Raw genomic sequence first — 20,169 nt, forward strand, 5'->3', positions numbered from 1 at the left:
ATGTGCTGCCACACAATACGTTAAATTAAAATTGAACAAACTATAAAATTTAGCGATATATTTCTCCGTTTTCTTATTTCTTTGTTTCCATATTTGTCACACCCCCGATCCGGAGGTGCGACGATTATTACCGCATCTATTTACCATAACAATATACGTAACATAAGGCATGGATCTTTTTATGCATTGCCAATAGCATCCATTATTTTTGCCACATCCCAATTTATTTACAATAATTATCTGACATTTTATAGTGGATGATGCTAGAGATATATTCTCTGCACCCTATCAGATATAATAAACTCAAATCCCATACCTTTAGGTGACCTTGCTGTCAATTACCCAGAAGCGCTATTTATCTCCATATAATAAACCTGTAACCCACAAGGGGAAACGAGTGAGAAATAATAAATTATTTCTCAGTACTGATTGTCACTCAGATTATTGAATTCGAAGGAAATCCATATTCAGAATGAAATCACCGCATGAGAAACAGCAAGTTTATTTCATAATGACGAATGCAAATGCTCAATAACAGTATCCAATTGAATAACAAATATTTCATAATTAAATCAGAACTCTAAGAATCTTATCAAAATAAATGGTTTGGGTCAAAATCTTTTAAACCATAAAGTCAGGTAATGTTTGGAACCTAATCTTTATAACCGTTAAGTCTGGTAACGTAAGGTTTCTTAACTTTACAATATCTAGTCTAGTAGCACTGAAAGATATCATACATGTATTTGTCGTGTCAGGGCTTATACCATTCTAACTATTCTGACATATTGTTAATAGAACCAATACGGAAACAATATTACAATACTGTCATTATCGGAAAGAAAATCAATGATAAGACAGTTACCACAGTTCATCAGTCTTACAGTCACAATTCACATTTATTCAATATCCCCTATCCAACCGGTACTGGATTCAGTTGAGGCCATTCACCATATGCGTATAAGGGTCCTGGAGTAAAATCTAGTAGGTAGCTAGACTTTACGTATAATAATCCTTGTTCTCCACTAAATGGAGGTTCAAGGATTTCAGTATTCAATATTCATTCAATTCAATCACTATGGTCTCAATCAATCATTTGCAATAAGAATCAACCAATCGATAAACAATATCAACATGACAGTCAACAGACTTACCTGTAATTCAGTTTCAGTTGTATTGGGCTATGCATATGATGCAACAGTTCAACCAATGCAGTCAATCAAATATTCAAAATGCACAGCAAGTTACGATTTAATTCCTAATTATGAATCTCAGACTAATCCAATAACCTCACACCTGATATTGTATGGCAATAGATGAGGTCGCTAGCAGTCTGTTCTTCCTGATCATTTTGTCTTATCAGTCTTTCTCGTAATTATGCCTATGTTAATAGTAATATACACATTCTAATCAATACTTATATTTATTTTCGATATCATACGATAACATGTAATATCAGTTAAATTCTTATAAATGTAATTAGACATTTTATAAACCATCCCAACCCATTTTAAATGCCCATTAGTTATTTAAATTCAATTTCAGATCAACAGTTCACCTCTGTCCCAATCAAACATTACGGTCAAATTTATTTTCCTTTATTTTTCAGAAATAGCCTAATTTAGATTAAGTCACATAATTTACCTTTATATAAAGTCTAATTTTCTAAACTAAGTACGAAGACCAAGACTATTACTTCAATTATCTACTATTTTTCTCAATGCAAAATTTCAAGAGACTATGCTAAAAATATTTGTGCTCTGCCTAAGATCAGGCATACAATTCAATTTCACTTAATTCAACCTTAAATCAAAACTATAAACAACCATTTTTCAATTTAGTCCTTCTGACATAATCAAATTATGTATGCATATTTAACCGATAATATCAATTGGGTCTAGATTTTCAATAACAACAGTTTCATTCCTGTTGGAATCCCTGAAACAGGCGATTCCCAGTATTCCAGTCCATTAAAAATAATTTCAGTATCTAGACCCCATATTCTAGTTAAATATACTATCATAATCCGATTACCCAATTCAATATCCAATTTAAACCACACAAATTGAAAACACAGATTATATAAAACTATGATTACCTTATAGCGGTCAATTCAGAAACTCCAATTCGAATTCAACGATTATCGCGACGTACAATCAGAATTCCAATCGGATATATAATCAAATATAATCGATATCAAAATATTTCTTTTATTTATTTTTCTCTTCTCCTTTCAATTTTTCTTTTCCTTTTTCTCTCTTTTTTTTTCGTTTTCATTCTCTCTGTTTTCTCTCTTCTTTTTTTTCTTTCTTCACGGATGAAGATGAGAACAAATTAAAGGGTGTTAATTAAGGAGATGAATGCATGGAGGCCACGTGGAAAGAATGCCACCTTTTTTCTTTCTTTTTTTCTTTTATTTTTTGATCTTTATATTTAAACCTTTAAAATATCTAATATTACAAAAAGGTCCAAAATAAATTTAGAAAAATTTAATAAAATTACTGGGGTGTTATAATATTTCTCCTCTTCAATTGAGCAGACTCCACCTTCCATTTTCTTATTTCTTTGTTTCCTTACTTCTTCGTTTTTATACGGATTACAATAGAATTTTTTTTTATTTCCTTATTTCCCTTTCTTTGTTTCTATAAATATTGTTGTGGGCAATTTAAAATATATTTTCAATATTTAATATATCAATGTGTGTGTGTATGTCACACCCCAGATTTTTACCATCCGGAGCGTGATTATATAAGCATCTTCACACTTTTTCTTGGCCCGTCAGCCTATGTCGCCAACAAAAAGGAAAACAAAATAACAAAATGGAGTCAGCTACAAAGCTCAGTAACCGGTTATTTAACGACGCGCTTCTCTACAATTGGCTTAATTTAACAACTATTCAAATAGGCCGGATTAATCCACACAAATACACATCTAATTATGCACGCATATTTAACCAACAATAGCTCGTCGGTCTAGGTTATCCATAAAACCAATCACATCATATTCACACATGTGTAATCCCTGTCACAGGCGATTCTCACATTCTCATAACACAATTTCTTTAATCCGCCAATCCAATGGAAAATCCATCCAACATTGGAAGGCCGCCAACTCACTGGAAAATCCATCCATATGCCATCATAATTCAATATGTAATACCAATATTCAAATCAATCATACAAAACGAAAACACTGTTATAGAGAAGTCTGGTTACCTGAGAGCGACATACTCAGAAATTCTGATGGATTGCAACGATAATTTATAATTACTGCAACGCTGGCAAAATTCAAATCATAAGGTTCTTCTTAATTTGTGGGCTGTACGAGGAAAATGAGAATGTGGGAATCCAATTGATAAGAGAAAGGAAATAAGGGTGCGGTTGGAAATCCAAATCAGAGAAAGGAATTTAATTTATAGGAGGCGGTTTAAAACTGATATGAGACGGCGAGAGTCTAGATGGCAGGGAGGCGTCTATTGGATTTCATTTTATTTTTCTCCTGATGATTTAGTCGGTTATAAGTGATTTAATGCATAGAAATAAAGTTGAGTTAAAAGGGACAGTGGCACCAAATAAAAACTAATAAGTTATATATATATATATATATAATGGAAATAAATGCGGCCACACCGTCAGGTCCAAAATTTGGAATAACATTTCTATTATATACCTTTTTTTTAACAATTATATCTATGTATATGTATTCTAAAACTATATTTTGACAGGAGTTATAATTTTTATTATTATAAATATTTTTTTTATCAATAGATCTATAATTTTTTTTAATTATCAAAAACATTGTTTGCATAAAATAATAATAATAATTTAATTTTTCGGGATGTTACAGTATATATATTATAGATTGGAAACAAAGAAGAATATAAATTGTAACGTGTGTGTATATATTTCTCTTATAATGTGTGTGTATACACGATAAAACTTTTTATTAATGTTTTTTGATATCATATTATATGTCAATATTGAATTTTTTTACGATATTTGATATTAAATTCGAATCAAGCTATTATTTGATATCATTAGTACTTAAAAATAAAGAATCATCACATCATCAAATTTTTATCAGAGATCATGATTCAAGTTAATTAAAAATACAAAATCATATAAATTATCTATTAACATGTCTCTTAATTTTTAGATAATTATTATTTTTATTGATATATTTTTTTTATAAATTTTTTTTCTTATATTATATTCCGTTACAACGCACGGGCACGATACTAGTAACCGACTATGAGTCTATGACATAAAGTATATATGGAAATGGAGTAGAACTAGGGTGTTCTTAAGCTCACCAAAGTGTTTTGTGAGCTTAACTCCAAAACCCATCAAATCGGTTTCAAATGACGAATCCGAACCGTTGAAATCTGCCTACCTTACAAGTGATGCGTCTACATATGAAAATTTTAAACATTCAAATTAATTTAGTATAAAGTCAAGCGGTCAAAAAACGTTCAAAATTGGATGCACTAAAATTAATTTATTAACCTTCTAATTTTGACCGATTGACTTTATACTAAATTAATTCGAATGTTTAAAATTTTCACATGTAGACGCATTACTCGTAAGGTAGACGGGGTCCAACAGTTCGGATTCGTCATTTGAAACCGATTTGATAGGCTTTGGAGTTAAGCTCACCAAACACTTTGGTGAGTTTAAGAACACCCTAGTTCTACTCTATGGAAATGAATCTAACGGGATAATAATCATAATACCAAGTGAGCTTCCCAGCTTCTTTATTTGTGACAATTAAGCTCTGAAAATTTTACTTTCACTAGTACTGCTCCGAATTACTTTTTTTTTTTCTTAGAAAAAACAAGGATCAAAGTCTTTATTTGTTTTATTAATGGTTGAAAAAAGGTTGTTAGGTTTCGATATGAAACCTATTACATGGTTTTTTCAAAATATTCTCAACCAGATTGAGTACTTGAAAAGAAAATCAAAAATAAAAAAAGGAAGTGAAAACCATTGAAAACTTGAAATGAAAACTCTTCTGGGTGTTCTTCAACCAGATTGAGTACCGCTCCGAATTATATAATCTGCGATAAAGATTCTCCTTGGCAACGGCTCGTATATTATATAAATGCTCAATTTTAAATACAAAATCATTATAATTTCATCATATTCTTATAATAGTTATTTAAAATATTGTGATATATGGCTTTTGAATTTTGGCTATTTAAAATATTGTGATAATATTATTCGTACAAAACTTGTGTTTAATGTTTAAATTTTACAGTTGAAACAACATGTACAAAAATTAAGTTTATCAAGTTACTTTGTGAACTCAATTTCAAAATCTATCAGATTAGTTTCGAACGACGATTTCAAAAAATCGATTTATCTTACAACTAATGTGTCTACTCGCAAAAATGTTAAGTTTTCGAATTAATTTTTTATAGAGTTAAATGGTAAAAATTGTTCAAAAAATGAAAAGATTAAAATTAATTCATAGACCTTATAACTATGACCGTTTGACTTTATACTAAATTAATGTTAAAATTCAAAACTTTTGTATGTAGAAGCATCACTCGTAAATCACTTGTAAGGTAGATCGGTTTTAACAGTTTGAATTTTTCATTTGAAATTAATCTAATATATTTTAGAGTTAAATTCACAAAAAGACTCGACGAACTTAAAAAACACTCTAGTTCAAATCATTATAATGTAGGCCGAGAACATTCATAAAAGAAAAAGAGTAAGGCTATGGTATGAATATTACAATTGTAATATTGATTCATATTTTTATATTTGAAGTTCGAACACCTCAATATAATTTATATATGAAAATGTTTTTATAGATTAAATTTTACAATTTTTAGAATTTATCTACTATTTTTTATATGTATAGAAAATTACTACTTTTGAATACGCGTGTAAATACGTGGTGTGCTGCAACTTGGGTGACGTGACGTCTTATGGTCAAATTTGAAGTGACGGTAACAACACATAAATGATCACGGCATATTAATTACGCCATGACTAAGGCATGTTGTGACCACATGTAATTGGTCATATTTGGTTATATTTAACTATTTTTTGTAATTAAATTAGTTTTTTTAATATTCACTATTTGATCAAGATCTAACGATCCTAATCACAGTTAACTTGTCATGCTGTGACCAAATAAGTTCGCTTTCCATGTTTGTCAAATTTTGAAAAACAGTCACATCATGCTAATGATAACGGCACGCACATAAGAGACACACATGTTGTGCTGTGACATATCCGGTCATAGTGAGACTTTTTTACATCCCTGCTTTCAAAAGATCCAAAAAATTTAGATCGAGTGGTTTTCTAATTATTTAAATTAAGTTATAAAAAAAATTAAAATTTAAAATTTAATCTTTAAATACATTTTCATATACCACATCACATTGAGAATTGAGTAGTTAAGATCAATAGTTCAGACTTTCAAATATATATATATATAGAGAGAGAGGGAATTAGCTATTCTATTTGTATATACATATTAGGACATAAGCTTATAAGTCATTTTTATGTTTTCAATGCTCAAATGTTCAAATCTAAAGCACTAAACATGGTATCCAAACTAGAATGTCCTTGGAGACCAAATTTTTTATTTTTTGGAATTTTTCAAACAGTGGTTTAATATGGTAAAAAATATCTAAAACAATAATAATAAATTCTGAAAAAAATACTGTTTTGAAAACTCTAAAAGAATAGTAAATTTTTTTCAAAAAATGTAAAATTTTGTTTCCTGACACATATTAATATGGAGAACATGTTGAGCACTTCAGATAGACCAATTGGACATTGAAAATACAAAAATAACTTATAAACATATACCCTCATATGCTTATGTAAGTAGAGTAGCCAACTTCATATATATATATATATATATATATAGAGTTAGGCTGGGGTGCTATGGATAGCATAGTGGCCTCTATGCTACGGCTCAATATTCGAGTTTTCAAAATCCAAACGGTCGATCCGAACCGTTCATCTTATTCTTCATATTAATATCTGCTTGGAGACCAAATTTTACATTTTTCTGAATTTTTTTACTATTTATTAAGTATTTTACAAAATTGTTGATCCAACGGTGGCTGCACAAAACAGTAAAACCGTTGGATTAACGATTTTCAAAGTGGCTTAATAAATAGTAAAAAAAATCAGAAAATTATAAAATTTGGTCTCCAAGCAGATATTAATATGGATAATAAGATGAACGGTTCGGATCGACCGTTTGGATTTTGAAAACTTGAATATTGAGCCGTAGCATAGAGGCCACTATGCTATCCATAGCACCCCAGCCTAACTCTATATATATATATATATATGAGGAGGGATCAAGTTACAACAAAGTTACAACATCATTTTTTTTCATTTTCAGAGTCCAAATCATCGATCCAAACCGTTAGATATTCAATCTATATTAAAATGTGCTTGCAGACCAAATTTTACATTTTTTGAAATTTTTTTGCTATTTATTAAGATGGGTACAAAATCGCTGTTTTTATTAAAATTCTGCACCATTAAAAACAGCAATTTTGTACCCATCTTAATAAATAGCAAAAAAATTTCAAAAAATGTAAAATTTGGTCTGTAAGCACATTTTAATATAGATTGAATATCTAACGGTTTGGATCAACGATTTGGACTCTGAAAATGAAAAAAAATGATGTTGTAACTTTCAAGTGTTGTAACTTGATCCCTCCTCTATATATATATATATATATATATATATATATATATATATATATATATATATATATATATATATATCTGTATATATATATATATATATATCTGTATATATATATATATATCTGTATATATATATATATATATATCTGTATATATATATATATATATATCTGTATATATATAGGGAGAGAGAGAGTTGGGCTACGGTGCTTCGCGAAGTAAGGCGAGTGTTTTACTTCACACTCATATTTTGCGATTTTAAAGTTTAAAAAGTCTATCTGAACCGTTCAAGTTGATCTTTATATTAAATTGTGCTCGGAGACCAAATTTTGCATTTTCTGAATTTTTTTTCTATTTCTTTAGAATTTTTGAAAATCGCTATTTTTTATAGTTAATAATTTTTTGAAAAACAACAATTTTAAAAAATTCTAAAGAAAAAGTAAAATTTGGTCTCCGAGCACAATTTAATATAGAGATCAATTTGAACAGTTCGGATCAACGTTTTGAACTTTAAAATTGAACATATAAACATGAAGTAAAACATTCGCTTTACTTTGTGAAGTACCGTAGCCCAACTCTCTCTCTCTCTCTCTATTGAGAGAGAGAGGGGGGGTTGGCCACTCTACTTCCATAATCATATGAGCGCATATACTTATAAGTCATTTTTGCATTTTCAATGTTCAAATGGTTCATCTGAAGAGCTCAACATGTTCTCCATATTAATATGTGTTTGGAGACAAAAATTTATATCTTTTGAAAAAAATTTACTATTTTTTTAAAAAAAAATTCAAAAGAGGGATTTTCCATTTTTGTAATATTTTTATGACTATTTTGAAAAATTCTGAAAAAATAGTAAAAAAAATTAAAAAAATATATAAAATTTGGTCTCCAAGCACATTATAGTATGGAGAACATGTTGAGTGCTTCAGATCGACTAGTTGAACATTAAAACCGCAAAAATGTCCTCATATACTTGTGGAAGTAGAGTAGCCAACCTCTATATATATATATATATATATATAGAGAGAGAGAGAGAGAGAGAGAGAGAGAGAGAATGCTAAGCTCAAAACGTTTTTTTCCTAACTCCTGTAACAAAACGACTTGGTTTTTAATTTTTAAAGTTCAAACAGTCAATCCAAACTGTTAGATGTTCAAATCATCTTAATAAATATAAAAAAAAATTCAAAATATGTAAAATTTGGTCTCCAAGCACATTTTAATATATATTGGACATCTAACGGTTTGAATCGACTATTTGAGTTTTGAAAATAAAAAAACCGAGTCGTATGTTCTGGGAGCTAGGAAAAAATGTTTTGAGCTTAGCCATCCTCTCTATATATATATGAGTAGAACTAGGGTGTTCTTAAATTCACCAAGCCCCTTGATGAACTCAAGTCTAAAACTCATCAAATCAACTTCAAATAATAAATCTGAACCATTGAAACCCGTTTATCTTAGGAGTAATGCGTCTACATGTGAAATTTTTAAACATTCAAATTAATTCAGTATAAAGTCAATCGGTTAAAATTAAAAGGTTAATAAATTAATTTTAATGCATTCATTTTTTGAACGTTTTTTTTATAGCCGTGTGACTTCCCGCTTGTAGGGCATTAAAGGGCTCACCGGCTCGAGCGTTTCCACTCACATATAAACATAGCTGTGTAACGATCCTCTGCGTAGGACACTCTAGCTCGAGCTTCTAAGCTCAACTTTGTACACGAGTTAGGCTGTGACTTCCCACCTTTGTTTGGGCTCACGTGTCACAAATTATACCCTTTTCTCATTGGGTAATAGGAAATGCACGTTGACAAGGTTACGTTATCCCAGAGACGTAGACATTTTAAGCCAAACTCCGTTATCATCCTGCGTGTCAAATTTCTCTAACTCGCTCTATTTACTTTATTTGTACACGCTTGTTTGTTTATTGCTTGACTTGTTAATTTAGAGGGTTAATTAAACCGAAAAACATCCAAGAGTCTTTCAGACTGCCTATTCACCCCCTCTCTAGATGTTGTTAGAGACAACAGTAATAACTCATATGTATTTTAAAAAACCAGCAATTGAACCGGTTGAATCACCAATCCGATTAGTGAACTGTTGAATAAAAGCTTTGTAGATTCGATGTCAGGTGCGGTTCTGATAACATTAGTCTACCTATCTAAACTAATAGTTAAAAAAAAAAAATCTGATCTACAAGTATATTTTCTATAGTTATCGTGTTTATCAGTTCAGATTAATTGTTTAAAATTTGAAAACGAAGATATTAATTTATAATATATATGAATCCGCGTTATGCATAGTCTCGTTCACAAATTTTCTTAAAAAAATATTATACTACCGTCAGGTCGGACTTTACTCAACCGTTTAAAATTTGTATCTAAAATATATTTATTGGCTTAACCAGAATGCAATCTTTTTCTAAATCCGTAATATTTGAAGTCATATTCATATACTCATTTAGGTTGGAATGATCAAGTAAATCGAGTTAAGATTATAGCCTTTGAATTGAATTTAGCGGTCCGTAAAAATTCATTCAAAAATTAGTGGAATACTTGAGCATTTAATTGAAGTATTGAACCGTAACTCTATTAAGATGAATTCTAATCGTAATTTAGCAGAGATAGTGATGAGTATCTACATATAGACATGCAATTTGTAACAGAGAACGGAGATATCTAAAAAGAAACTGATGCTGAAATATAAAAGAATCCTCATTAAAAAAAAATGACCTGAACTCTAAGAATACATATATTGTCTGGTTCAGTATGAAACGAGTTGTAAATTTTTTCGAATTTTTTTACTCATTTACTATTAATTTTCAGATTTAGAACTAGATAAAGAATTCATATAAATAATATTTTTTATACAAAGGAATTATTAATTTAAGAAGGGGTAATCCTGGCTAAAACTGTGTACTGGTATCATATTAAAACTGTGGTATCAAGTTATCATATAGCCGGACAAATAGGAATTGTAGTAGCAAAATGAAAAACGACTTTGATCTGCCTGTTATGTTATGTGTGGCGAGGATAAGCCCAGTGGATCAAAAGTCACATCCTATTATCCTACTATCCTACTATCCTACTATCACAAAGAGAGCAGAGCACCAACAAATCCAACAAAGCCGGTTTTAGTTTGGGCCCAGCAAAGCCTATCTCACTTCAAAAATAAACAACATAACTGCATAAGGCATTGCTCACTCGACGGCTAAAAAAAGGAGGAGAAATTCAGAGAAGAAGGAAAAAAAATGGAAGAAAAATAATGTAATTGGTGGGTTGATTTTGAGAAGAAAAACCTGAACGCATGAATGGCCTGAGTACTTGGCAGTCACATCACAAAATCAAAAAGAGAATCACATGGTTGCCATCTAAGAAAGGGTTTGAAACTCCACATCCACACCCCCTTTCTCTCCATTTCCTTGGCATTTTCTCCTCCTTTGATCTGTACCTCAACTAAAACCTAAATTTCTCTGTTGTTTTCTAGCTCACCTTTTCACCAATTACCCACCTTCTCTCTTCTCCTCACCGATCTGCATCATATCTCTTCCTTTTTAAATGAAATGAAAGCCGCCTCCTAATTCTATCTCCGGTCGGTTCGTCTACTTTTTTCTCTTCTAAACCGCAAAGATTCAATCTTTACTCCCCACCCCAAAAAAGAATCTCTGACCAATGACTTGGATTTGTTCCCAAATCAGAGAGGATGAGAGATTCAATGGCTAAAACCGCCTTCTCTCAGAGAGATTCAGTTCAAGTCTCGCCACCTCCGCCAAACCAAGCGCAACCCAACAAAATCAGCCCAGCTGTGCTTTTCATAATAGTGATACTCGCCATCATTTTTTTCATATCTGGCCTTCTCCATCTCTTGGTCAGGCTTTTAATCAAGAAGCAACCGGACTCAAACCAAAATCAGGCTGGGGAAGCAGGTTCTGAGACGATCCAACGGCAATTACAGCAGCTGTTCCATCTCCACGACTCGGGGTTAGACCAGACAATAATCGATTCACTACCCGTTTTTCTCTATCAAGAGATTCTTGGCCCAAAGGAACCTTTCGACTGTGCGGTCTGTTTGTCCGAGTTTCTCAAAGAAGACAAGCTCCGGCTTTTACCGGGTTGCGGTCATGCATTTCACATCCATTGTATCGATACTTGGTTGCTCTCCAATTCAACTTGCCCCTTGTGTAGAGGTTCTCTTGGTGTCATGATTGAAAACTCAAACTTTCCATTTGGGAACTCAATTGAAGAGGAAAGGTGTGGAGATGATCGTGATGACGGAAAATTAGAAGAGGACAAGATTGTTTATAGTATAAGGCTTGGTAAGTTTAGAAATGTGAGCAAAATTGAAAATGTGAATGATGCAAATGGGGAGATTGAGAATGTATGTAAAGAGATAGGTGAGACTAGCAGTAGTAATTTAGATGCAAGGAGATGCGTCTCCATGGGGTCGTACCAATACATTCTCGCTAATTCAAGTTTACAAGTTGCTTGTACCAGTGCGAGGGGAAGCAGTATGAGGTTTGTAGGTAGTGTTACTAGAAATGAGACGCCAGATGGAAGGAAGATCAGTGCCGGTACGAGAGGAGAGAGCTTGTCAGTGTCTAAAATATGGCAACGGTCGGGTCAAACCTGTGATTTTCGGGGAAATGCTTCATCGCAAGGTAACTCTATTTTGGTTAGATTACCAGTGATGGAGGAAAAAGGTGGCGATTTGTGAAATGTCCAATTTAAATTTGGTGGTTGATGCATCTTGGTGGGACTAATTTATTCTCCTTTATTTAATTTATGTCCATTTTTGTAGCTAGTTAATGACAAGAACCAATGCTGTTCTCTTAGAATTGGGCGAAATTAGGGCCTTAATTCCAATTGATGGTCTAAAAAGGTACAATGGGTATGAAAACACGTTTATTTCCAGATTATTGTAATTATTTATTGGTTAATTGTTATGAAGTACATGTTTTGTTCTTTTATTTCAAATTAGGGTTCTGCCAATACAGTGCTAAGTTGCTTGAGTTTGATCCAAGAATACCAAATTGTTTCCAGTTAGACAGTGCTAAGTGCTTGACCCAGTGGCCAGCACTAGCAGCATTATACTGGTATATTATGTACAGAAAATCAGCAATTGTTGATTTGAACAAAGACAACATAACCTATTTGGATTTCCTTTGTTTGTTTTACGAGTATTGTGCCTTGGATTGGAAACATGTTTATGGAAAGATGGAAAGATATAAGAAGATTTTTTTTTTTTTACTTCACATCACTGATGATTGATGGATATCAGATTAAACATGGCACCTGAGGTAGGTATACGAATTCATATCACCTAAGGCAACAGAATATTTCTGTTTAGATCCTGACCGTCCGATCAAAATCCACATGAATATTAAAGGGACCATGTGCATTCCACCTCGGGCCGGATAGGCCTGGATTGTGATCGAACGGTCTGGATCTAAACATAAATATTTTGTCACCTCATAGGATATGGACTCAGTATACTAGTTGGATTTCGTCTAATTATCCTGGACCTATCCTATTGTACCACTTTAACCATTAAGTATCCAAACTCTAAGGTACAGTCTGAATTCAAACTCAACTCACATGGCTTAATTTTAAATGCAATCTCACCTTAATTCCTGTAAAAGAATATGGCTGAATTCTTTAACAGAGCCACAAATCAATGCCTTGAAAAGGAAAAAAAAAATAGAGATTTATCAGATAGTCATGTGAAGGTGACCCTACATGCCAAGGGCAGGGCATTAAATGCCTGAAACTTTTCATTGGATGTTTCTTTCAAATCAAAGCTGACTATAACAGTTAGCAGAGCCCCATATCCTGTATTATTGAGTCAAGCTTTCAGAACCGGTTGCGTAGACATCAAATTTCAAAATTTGTGGCCCTCTTTTAGGCAATTGCATCTTTATTCATGTGTTTGTGTTCCTTACAAAGGATTAGTCTTTCTGACCAACTTACATTGTAAAGTTTTACCCCATAGATTTGTTTTGCTTTGAAAGATCCCAATCCCATTGGTATAAAAGTATAACCACCCCCCCCCCCCCCCCCCCCCCCCCCCCCCCCCCCCCCCTCTCACCCCTACGGGTCCAGATCCCCTAAAGTAACTCAATTTTTGGGTTTTGGATCGGGACCGTTCGATTCGAATCCATCGCTCGGGATGTGTGCGCTCCACTTGGGGATGAATTGTCCCGGATTCGAATCGGACGGTCTCGATTTAAAACCCAAAAATTGAGTTGCTTCACTAGATCTGAATTCCACCCCTACTCTGCAAAGGCCGGTATTTTACATTTTGGTCCTATTTTATTTTCATTATTCTGATTAATTCTTTGTTTTTAGTCTTTATATTCCAGCTCTTTGAAGTTTATAAATCGGAAAGGGGCTTAGAATGAGGTTTCTTTTGTTAAAAAAACCAGCATAAATCAACAAAATAAAATAACAATGCTGAACTCTGTCCTGATGATAACAAAAAAATTACACGGTCTTATCCATGTTTTACTAAGCACCACTTTTTAAATGCTGCAATCCAGTTCTGTCAGAAAATATTTTATTTAAAGGCCATCTTCTTCCATGTTAACTCCCATTTTATCAGCTAGTTAAAATACATGGTCAAGTCCATGACAAAAGTGGCATAAATAAAAATCTAAACTTGATGATTTAGCTTGAATTTATGACAATAAAGTTCTTTGGTTTGCACCTGATAGCTTCTATTAGGATTTTAAAAAAAAAAAAAGTTCTTTGGTTTGGGGTGATTGGAAATTTGGCACTGCGGTTGGTTGAGCAGCATCTCAATTCTCAACCAATTTAGTGTTTGCCTTTGTCATTCTCAAATCTTGGCAAGGATATTTGTTGGGATGACCGCTATAATTTACATCAGCATATAAAATATGTGTGGTATCATTTTCCATACCACTTTACACCAAAATTAATCTTAGATTTTTAATTCTTCTTTTTGACCCGGTGCACAGTATGAGACAATCCTCAATAGAAGTTGTCATAATCTTTCCATCAAAATTAGGTAAAGGACACTTTTCTGGTCCCTTGATGCACTAACCAGCAACATAATCTTCCCCGAGTCTGTAATTCTGTATCGCCTACCGCGCAGCACGTGTGCTGTATGAGCACGGACGGGTGGATGTCTAGACGAGTTTATTTGAGATTAAGTCGAACGGTTCAGGATTTGTCCTGGACAGTTGGTGTCGGAGAAGATTGCAAATTATCTTAAACAGCTCGGAACGAATTGATGAATTTAATTGGCAACAAAAAAGGGAAAATAATTGATGATTTTTTAGACCATGTAACGTATGCATAATTCCAGTTTTTTTTTTTTTTTTTTTTTAAAACTTGGTAGTAGCTATCAAAGCTCGACCTTTGAGTATAACAACTCTATAGCATTTTTCTAGCCAATTGTGCTACCTCCCCTTTCTCAATTCCAGTTCTTTGTAGACCCCAGAATATATGAATTATTCTCCCTCTGCCCGTAGGCTTATAATTAGTGGCCATAACAATTCAAAAGGATTCATAATCTATATTACATTATTACTGTATGTATCTTTGCCTGTGTGGTAACTAGTAACTACAGTAGATGAGTGGAAACTCAATTTATTTAAATATGAAAATTAAGTGTAGAGGATAAGGGCGTGTTCGGCCGATTCACTGTTCACGTGGGAAAAAAAAAATTCAGTTCAACTGAATTTTTTTTTTCCCACGGGAACAGTGTTTTTCAGTTCAATTCCCGTGCCCGTGCCCATTCCCATTTGTCGGCCGAACAGGCCCTAAAGCATGATATCTCTGTAATAATTAATAACGCACCACTTGAGGAGACGTAGGCTTAGTGCCTGGGCAACACTTCTCAATTGCTCTCTATCAAGTATCAACTATCTTTTTCTTTCATCATTACTCGTGATCTTATCTCTACCAACAATGAATGCATCGTATTCGTATAAAAGGCTTGGCAGTTAGTACCAGTTAGTGACCCGTCACGCGTATTACCACACCACGAACATTTGGGTCACAAGTAATCACAGCTTGCTGCGATCAGCAAGCACGAAAATTGAGATATAAAAAAATTATGCCGTGCATGATTGACTAAAATAAGCTACTTCTAATTGACATTACAATCATCCCACCCCTCCAGACCTAAAACAATGAACGAAACAAACAATTTACATAGCACGATCATCAAGTATAGAAATTAAAGATTAAATGAGAATTCTTTTTTAAATTACACAGCAACAAATCTCTATCAATACCAGCAAGGAAAGAAAGGAACATATTTATTTCCTTACAAACCATTACCATGTCATGCATGCCTGCCTCCCAAGGACCTTCACGCGCAAACTATCATCACCTAATTAATCGGCACCTCAAATAGTGGCGGCGCATCCCGGCCGCCCAAATCCATTGAGCTCTTAGCGGATCCGGGCAGGATAGCAAACCGGGTCGAAAAATCCCGATAACCCGCGTAATCCTCCTCAGGGTTGGCCCCATGCCCCTCGTCGAAATTCATGGCGTAGCTTAACGGGTCATACTGGAACCGGGTTGAACCCGCACGGGCACCCGCACCCGCAGCCCCACCCTGAAACCGAGCATTTCTATTGAACCGACGTATAAAAGTCTTCCAGCGGGGGCCTGCGACAAGCTCAGACCACTCCCGGATCTTCATGAAGGCTCTGAAACCGCGGGACCACCAGGCGGTCGGGGTAGGGGACGGTGGGGCGCGGTCGGAGCTGAGCTGGATGCGCTCCCAGCTGGATTTTGGCCATGGGAAGCAGCAGCATCGACGGCCCTCGAAGAAGCCCTCCGCAGCGGCCATGGACTCCGGCGAGGGGTCATCCGACGGACCTGGTTGCGAGTCTCTCTCCATATGTTTAGGTTTAGGTTTAGGTTAGAATAGGAAGAAATAAAAACTGGAATTGGAATAAATTAAAAGTTTCTTAGACACGCCATGACAATTGACAGGGAAAGGGGGGGTAGGGATTATGAACTGGGGTTTATTTTAGGATTGTATATATGTATATCTTTGAGGGAGGCTGAATACCTGATTGATTGATCCAGGATATTAATTAGTGGCGTCAAGTCGTCAACGGGAGATGACGTGGCGAGATATAATTGGGGTGGTAGATGAGAATAAGTATGTGGAAAGGTTGCACCGGGGTCATTGAATAAGTAATACCCGTATTGAGAGAGCCGTTTGACCAAATCCAGCTGGAGCGTAGCTGGATCCCACTAGTAACTGTCTCGGTGTATAACGAACGCTATGACCCGGGGGTACAGAACAGAATGTATTTGTTGAGTCCGCTGATTGGTCGGATGGTTCGTGGGGCCCAACGACAGCGTGTTCCCAATGATTTTGGGGTTTGGCGAGGGAAGAGAGACGAACGGCGGCAGTTGCCAGTTGCCACTTGCCACTTGCCAGTAGGGAAACAGAGGTGCGGCGAGCAGGTACCTTTGCGCATTTTTCGGATTAGTGGTATAAAATTCGTTACTATTTTGCATGCAAATTTATTTTATGTATAACTCTCCACGGACTTCAAACCAAGAAGGAAAAAATAAATAAGGACGGTTCAAATGTCTTTATTTTTTGTGTCTTCATCATGTCTTTATTTTTAAAAACTTTAATAACTCAAAATTTAAATCTTAAAATTAAAAAAAAAACCGTTGGATATGAACTATATTATTTTATCTATGCACATGTAAGAAATTATGGCATTTCAACTTTGTTTTGATTGTCATTTTGAGCTTGTAAAAATGTATACAAATGTGGATAATTTCTAGACGTTGATTTTTCAACTTATTGATTCATATAAAAGAAAAATCAAAATATGATAATTTTTTATAGGCACATAGAGAAAATAACATAGATCACATCTAACGGTTTTATTTTGACGTTTAAGTTGTAAATTTTGAGTTATTAAAGTTTTTAAAAATGGAGGCATGATGGAGACACAAAAAATGGAGGCATTTGAACCCTCCTCAAAATAAATAAATAATTTTTAATTTTCTATGCAGACTGACGTCTATGGGACTACAAATGAGTCCGCATCGTCTGCATTAACTCAAAAGAGCATCTTTTGAATTAATAGATATCGACTGTCTAATTGTATACGGAGCCCATCCGGCTTCTCCTAAAACATAGAGTGTCTTTAATATTAGTGTGGATTTATTTTTGCATGAATCTTAAAGCTGATTGGATGATCCATATGTATTAACTCAAAATATTCCTTTTTGAGTACAAATAGAGTGAGAAAAATAGTATGGCAAAGTCCGTTACGTCACAGAATATCATAACGGAGTTAGCTCTGTTACAGAACAACACAGCTAAGGTATAGAACGGTACGGTATGTGTGTCGGTTACGTGTTATTACTTGCGTGTTTTGTGTTGTGACTGTTTATGTGTCGTGACCATTTTTTAAAAATTGGCACGACACGTGAGTCGCATATAATTAGGACCGTTAGATCTTAATTAAATGGTGAATTTTGAATAAATTCATATAAATTATGATTAAATGGTCACGCGAGCGGCGAGTCATGCGAGTCACATTTGGTCACAACACGTTTGGGCACGGCATGATCATTTGCATGCCGTGACGACCCAATGACATTTTAGTCATGACACAAAATGACACATCACGTGAAAAATTAATTTGATCACGACATGGCATGACATGAGACCAAAATCACGTTATAGGTACGGCACGTTTTTTCTACTCTAACTACAAATCAGAAAAAAAAAATGAATATTAACTAATAATATCACACTATGTTAATTTTATTACATGAAACAGTGGAAAATTCATATCTCTAAATTATTTCCGCACTTTGTAATATATATCCAAAAATATAAATATTTTGTTGAAAAAATGCTTATAATTGTTAACAAAAATATTTAGGTAATTTCCATAGTAGAAATATGAACATCTTTGTTACCTAGGAAGAATTTAAAAAGCCTTTTCAAATCATTTCCATAGTAGATATATAAACATCACATCTAAGAATATTTTTTAAAAATTATAAACATTATTTTTATAGATTGATTGCTTGTTAAAAGTTTATGCAATTAAAAATTATTTGATATTTCAACAGATATTGTTAAATCTAGATTGTTGCAAATCTTATATTATTTTGATGAACGATGAAACATATACAATTATCAATTATGGCTATTATATTTATAAAATATAGATTGTATTTTATGTGTTAATTTAAAAAATATAAAATATATTTTACTATTATCAAAGTTGTCAAATTAATTCATTTTCAATATTTCTTGATAATTTATGCGACATCATTCATGTGGATATCTAATAATTGTTGACGTATATTATATGTAATACTAAGGGTGTGGCTAATTTGCTACCAGAAGCACTTCGACCGAGGTGCTTCCAGGGCTATATTAGCATATGTGATGTTCAAACAACAAATCCAAACCGTTAGATGTTTAATCTATATTAAAATCTACTTGGAGACCAAATTATATATTTTTTGGAATTTTTTTACTATTTATTAAGATGGTTTGAAAGTCGCTGTTTTTTATGGTGCAGAATTTTAATAAAAACAGCGATTTTCAAACCATCTTAATAAATAGTAAAAAAATTTCAAAAAATGTAAAATTTGGTCTCCAAGTAGATTTTAATATAGATTAAATATCTAACGGTTTGAATTTGTTGTTTGAACATCATATATATTAATATAGCCCCAGAAGCATCTCAGTCGAAGTGCTTCCGGTAGCAAATTAGCCACACTCGTAATACTAATATATTTATTGGAAACAAAATAAAGATGAATGATGCACAACTGTACCAATCAAAAGAGGGAGGAATAAATGAGGTTCTCGCTGTTTTGTCCGAGTTGTAACGGCTCTCAAGTTGGTGGCCGAATAATTAAATATATAATCTGAACTCCAGCAGCCCATCGTGTGCATTTGCATTTGCATTTGCATCAGGTCAATAATACTATACGCACCGAATCACATTGACTTAGTCAATAAACGGAGGAATTGGGAAATGGCTGAGTCCGAAGTTTTTTATTTGATCAAAGCTGATACCGAATTTGAATAAGATTAAAACTGATGAACTCTGACGCCATTTGAATTGGCAGAAAATAAAAATGAATTAATGAACTGCCAATTCTACGCCAAATGTTGAGATGGCGTCCAGGCTAGAATAAGTACACGATAATTAATTACATTTTTTTTCTCTGTTTATGACAACATGTCAAGTGTGTACGGGACTCAATTTATAATTTTTTGGGGATTCAGACCGAACCCGTATCCTCCAACACTAAGGACAGTATGAGGTGGCGAACTTCCAGCTCAGCAATTAAAGTTTGATGTTAATTTAGATATACTTCTATTTTTGAGATTTGAGTCATATTTAAAAAAATAGTCCGAATTTAATAATTGCACGTATGATATTAGAAGTGATTTGAATTTATTTGGATCCCTCAAATATTAATTTGAAGTAGCACAACACTTGCATGGA

General features: G+C 33.5%; 2 protein-coding genes across 2 annotated transcripts; one reads left to right on the plus strand and one right to left on the minus strand.

Annotated features, from left to right (window-relative positions):
* The first annotated feature begins 10,910 nt into the window (after nucleotides 1-10,910).
* Nucleotides 10,911-12,670, plus strand: LOC144568550 (RING-H2 finger protein ATL46-like). Its single transcript, XM_078318914.1, has 2 exons — nucleotides 10,911-12,339; nucleotides 12,480-12,670. The coding sequence occupies exons 1-2, from the start codon at nucleotides 11,385-11,387 to the stop codon at nucleotides 12,485-12,487; spliced, it is 963 nt and encodes a 320-aa protein (XP_078175040.1). The 5' UTR covers nucleotides 10,911-11,384; the 3' UTR covers nucleotides 12,488-12,670.
* A 3,098-nt stretch (nucleotides 12,671-15,768) lies between these two features.
* LOC144568113 (uncharacterized) lies at nucleotides 15,769-16,751 on the minus strand. Its single transcript, XM_078318343.1, has one exon. The coding sequence runs from the start codon at nucleotides 16,551-16,553 to the stop codon at nucleotides 16,038-16,040; it is 516 nt and encodes a 171-aa protein (XP_078174469.1). The 5' UTR covers nucleotides 16,554-16,751; the 3' UTR covers nucleotides 15,769-16,037.
* Nucleotides 16,752-20,169: the final 3,418 nt, after the last annotated feature.

This window comes from Carex rostrata, chromosome 17 (assembly GCF_964058835.1).
Source record: "Carex rostrata chromosome 17, lpCarRost1.2, whole genome shotgun sequence".
NCBI classification, from domain to species: domain Eukaryota; kingdom Viridiplantae; phylum Streptophyta; class Magnoliopsida; order Poales; family Cyperaceae; genus Carex; species Carex rostrata.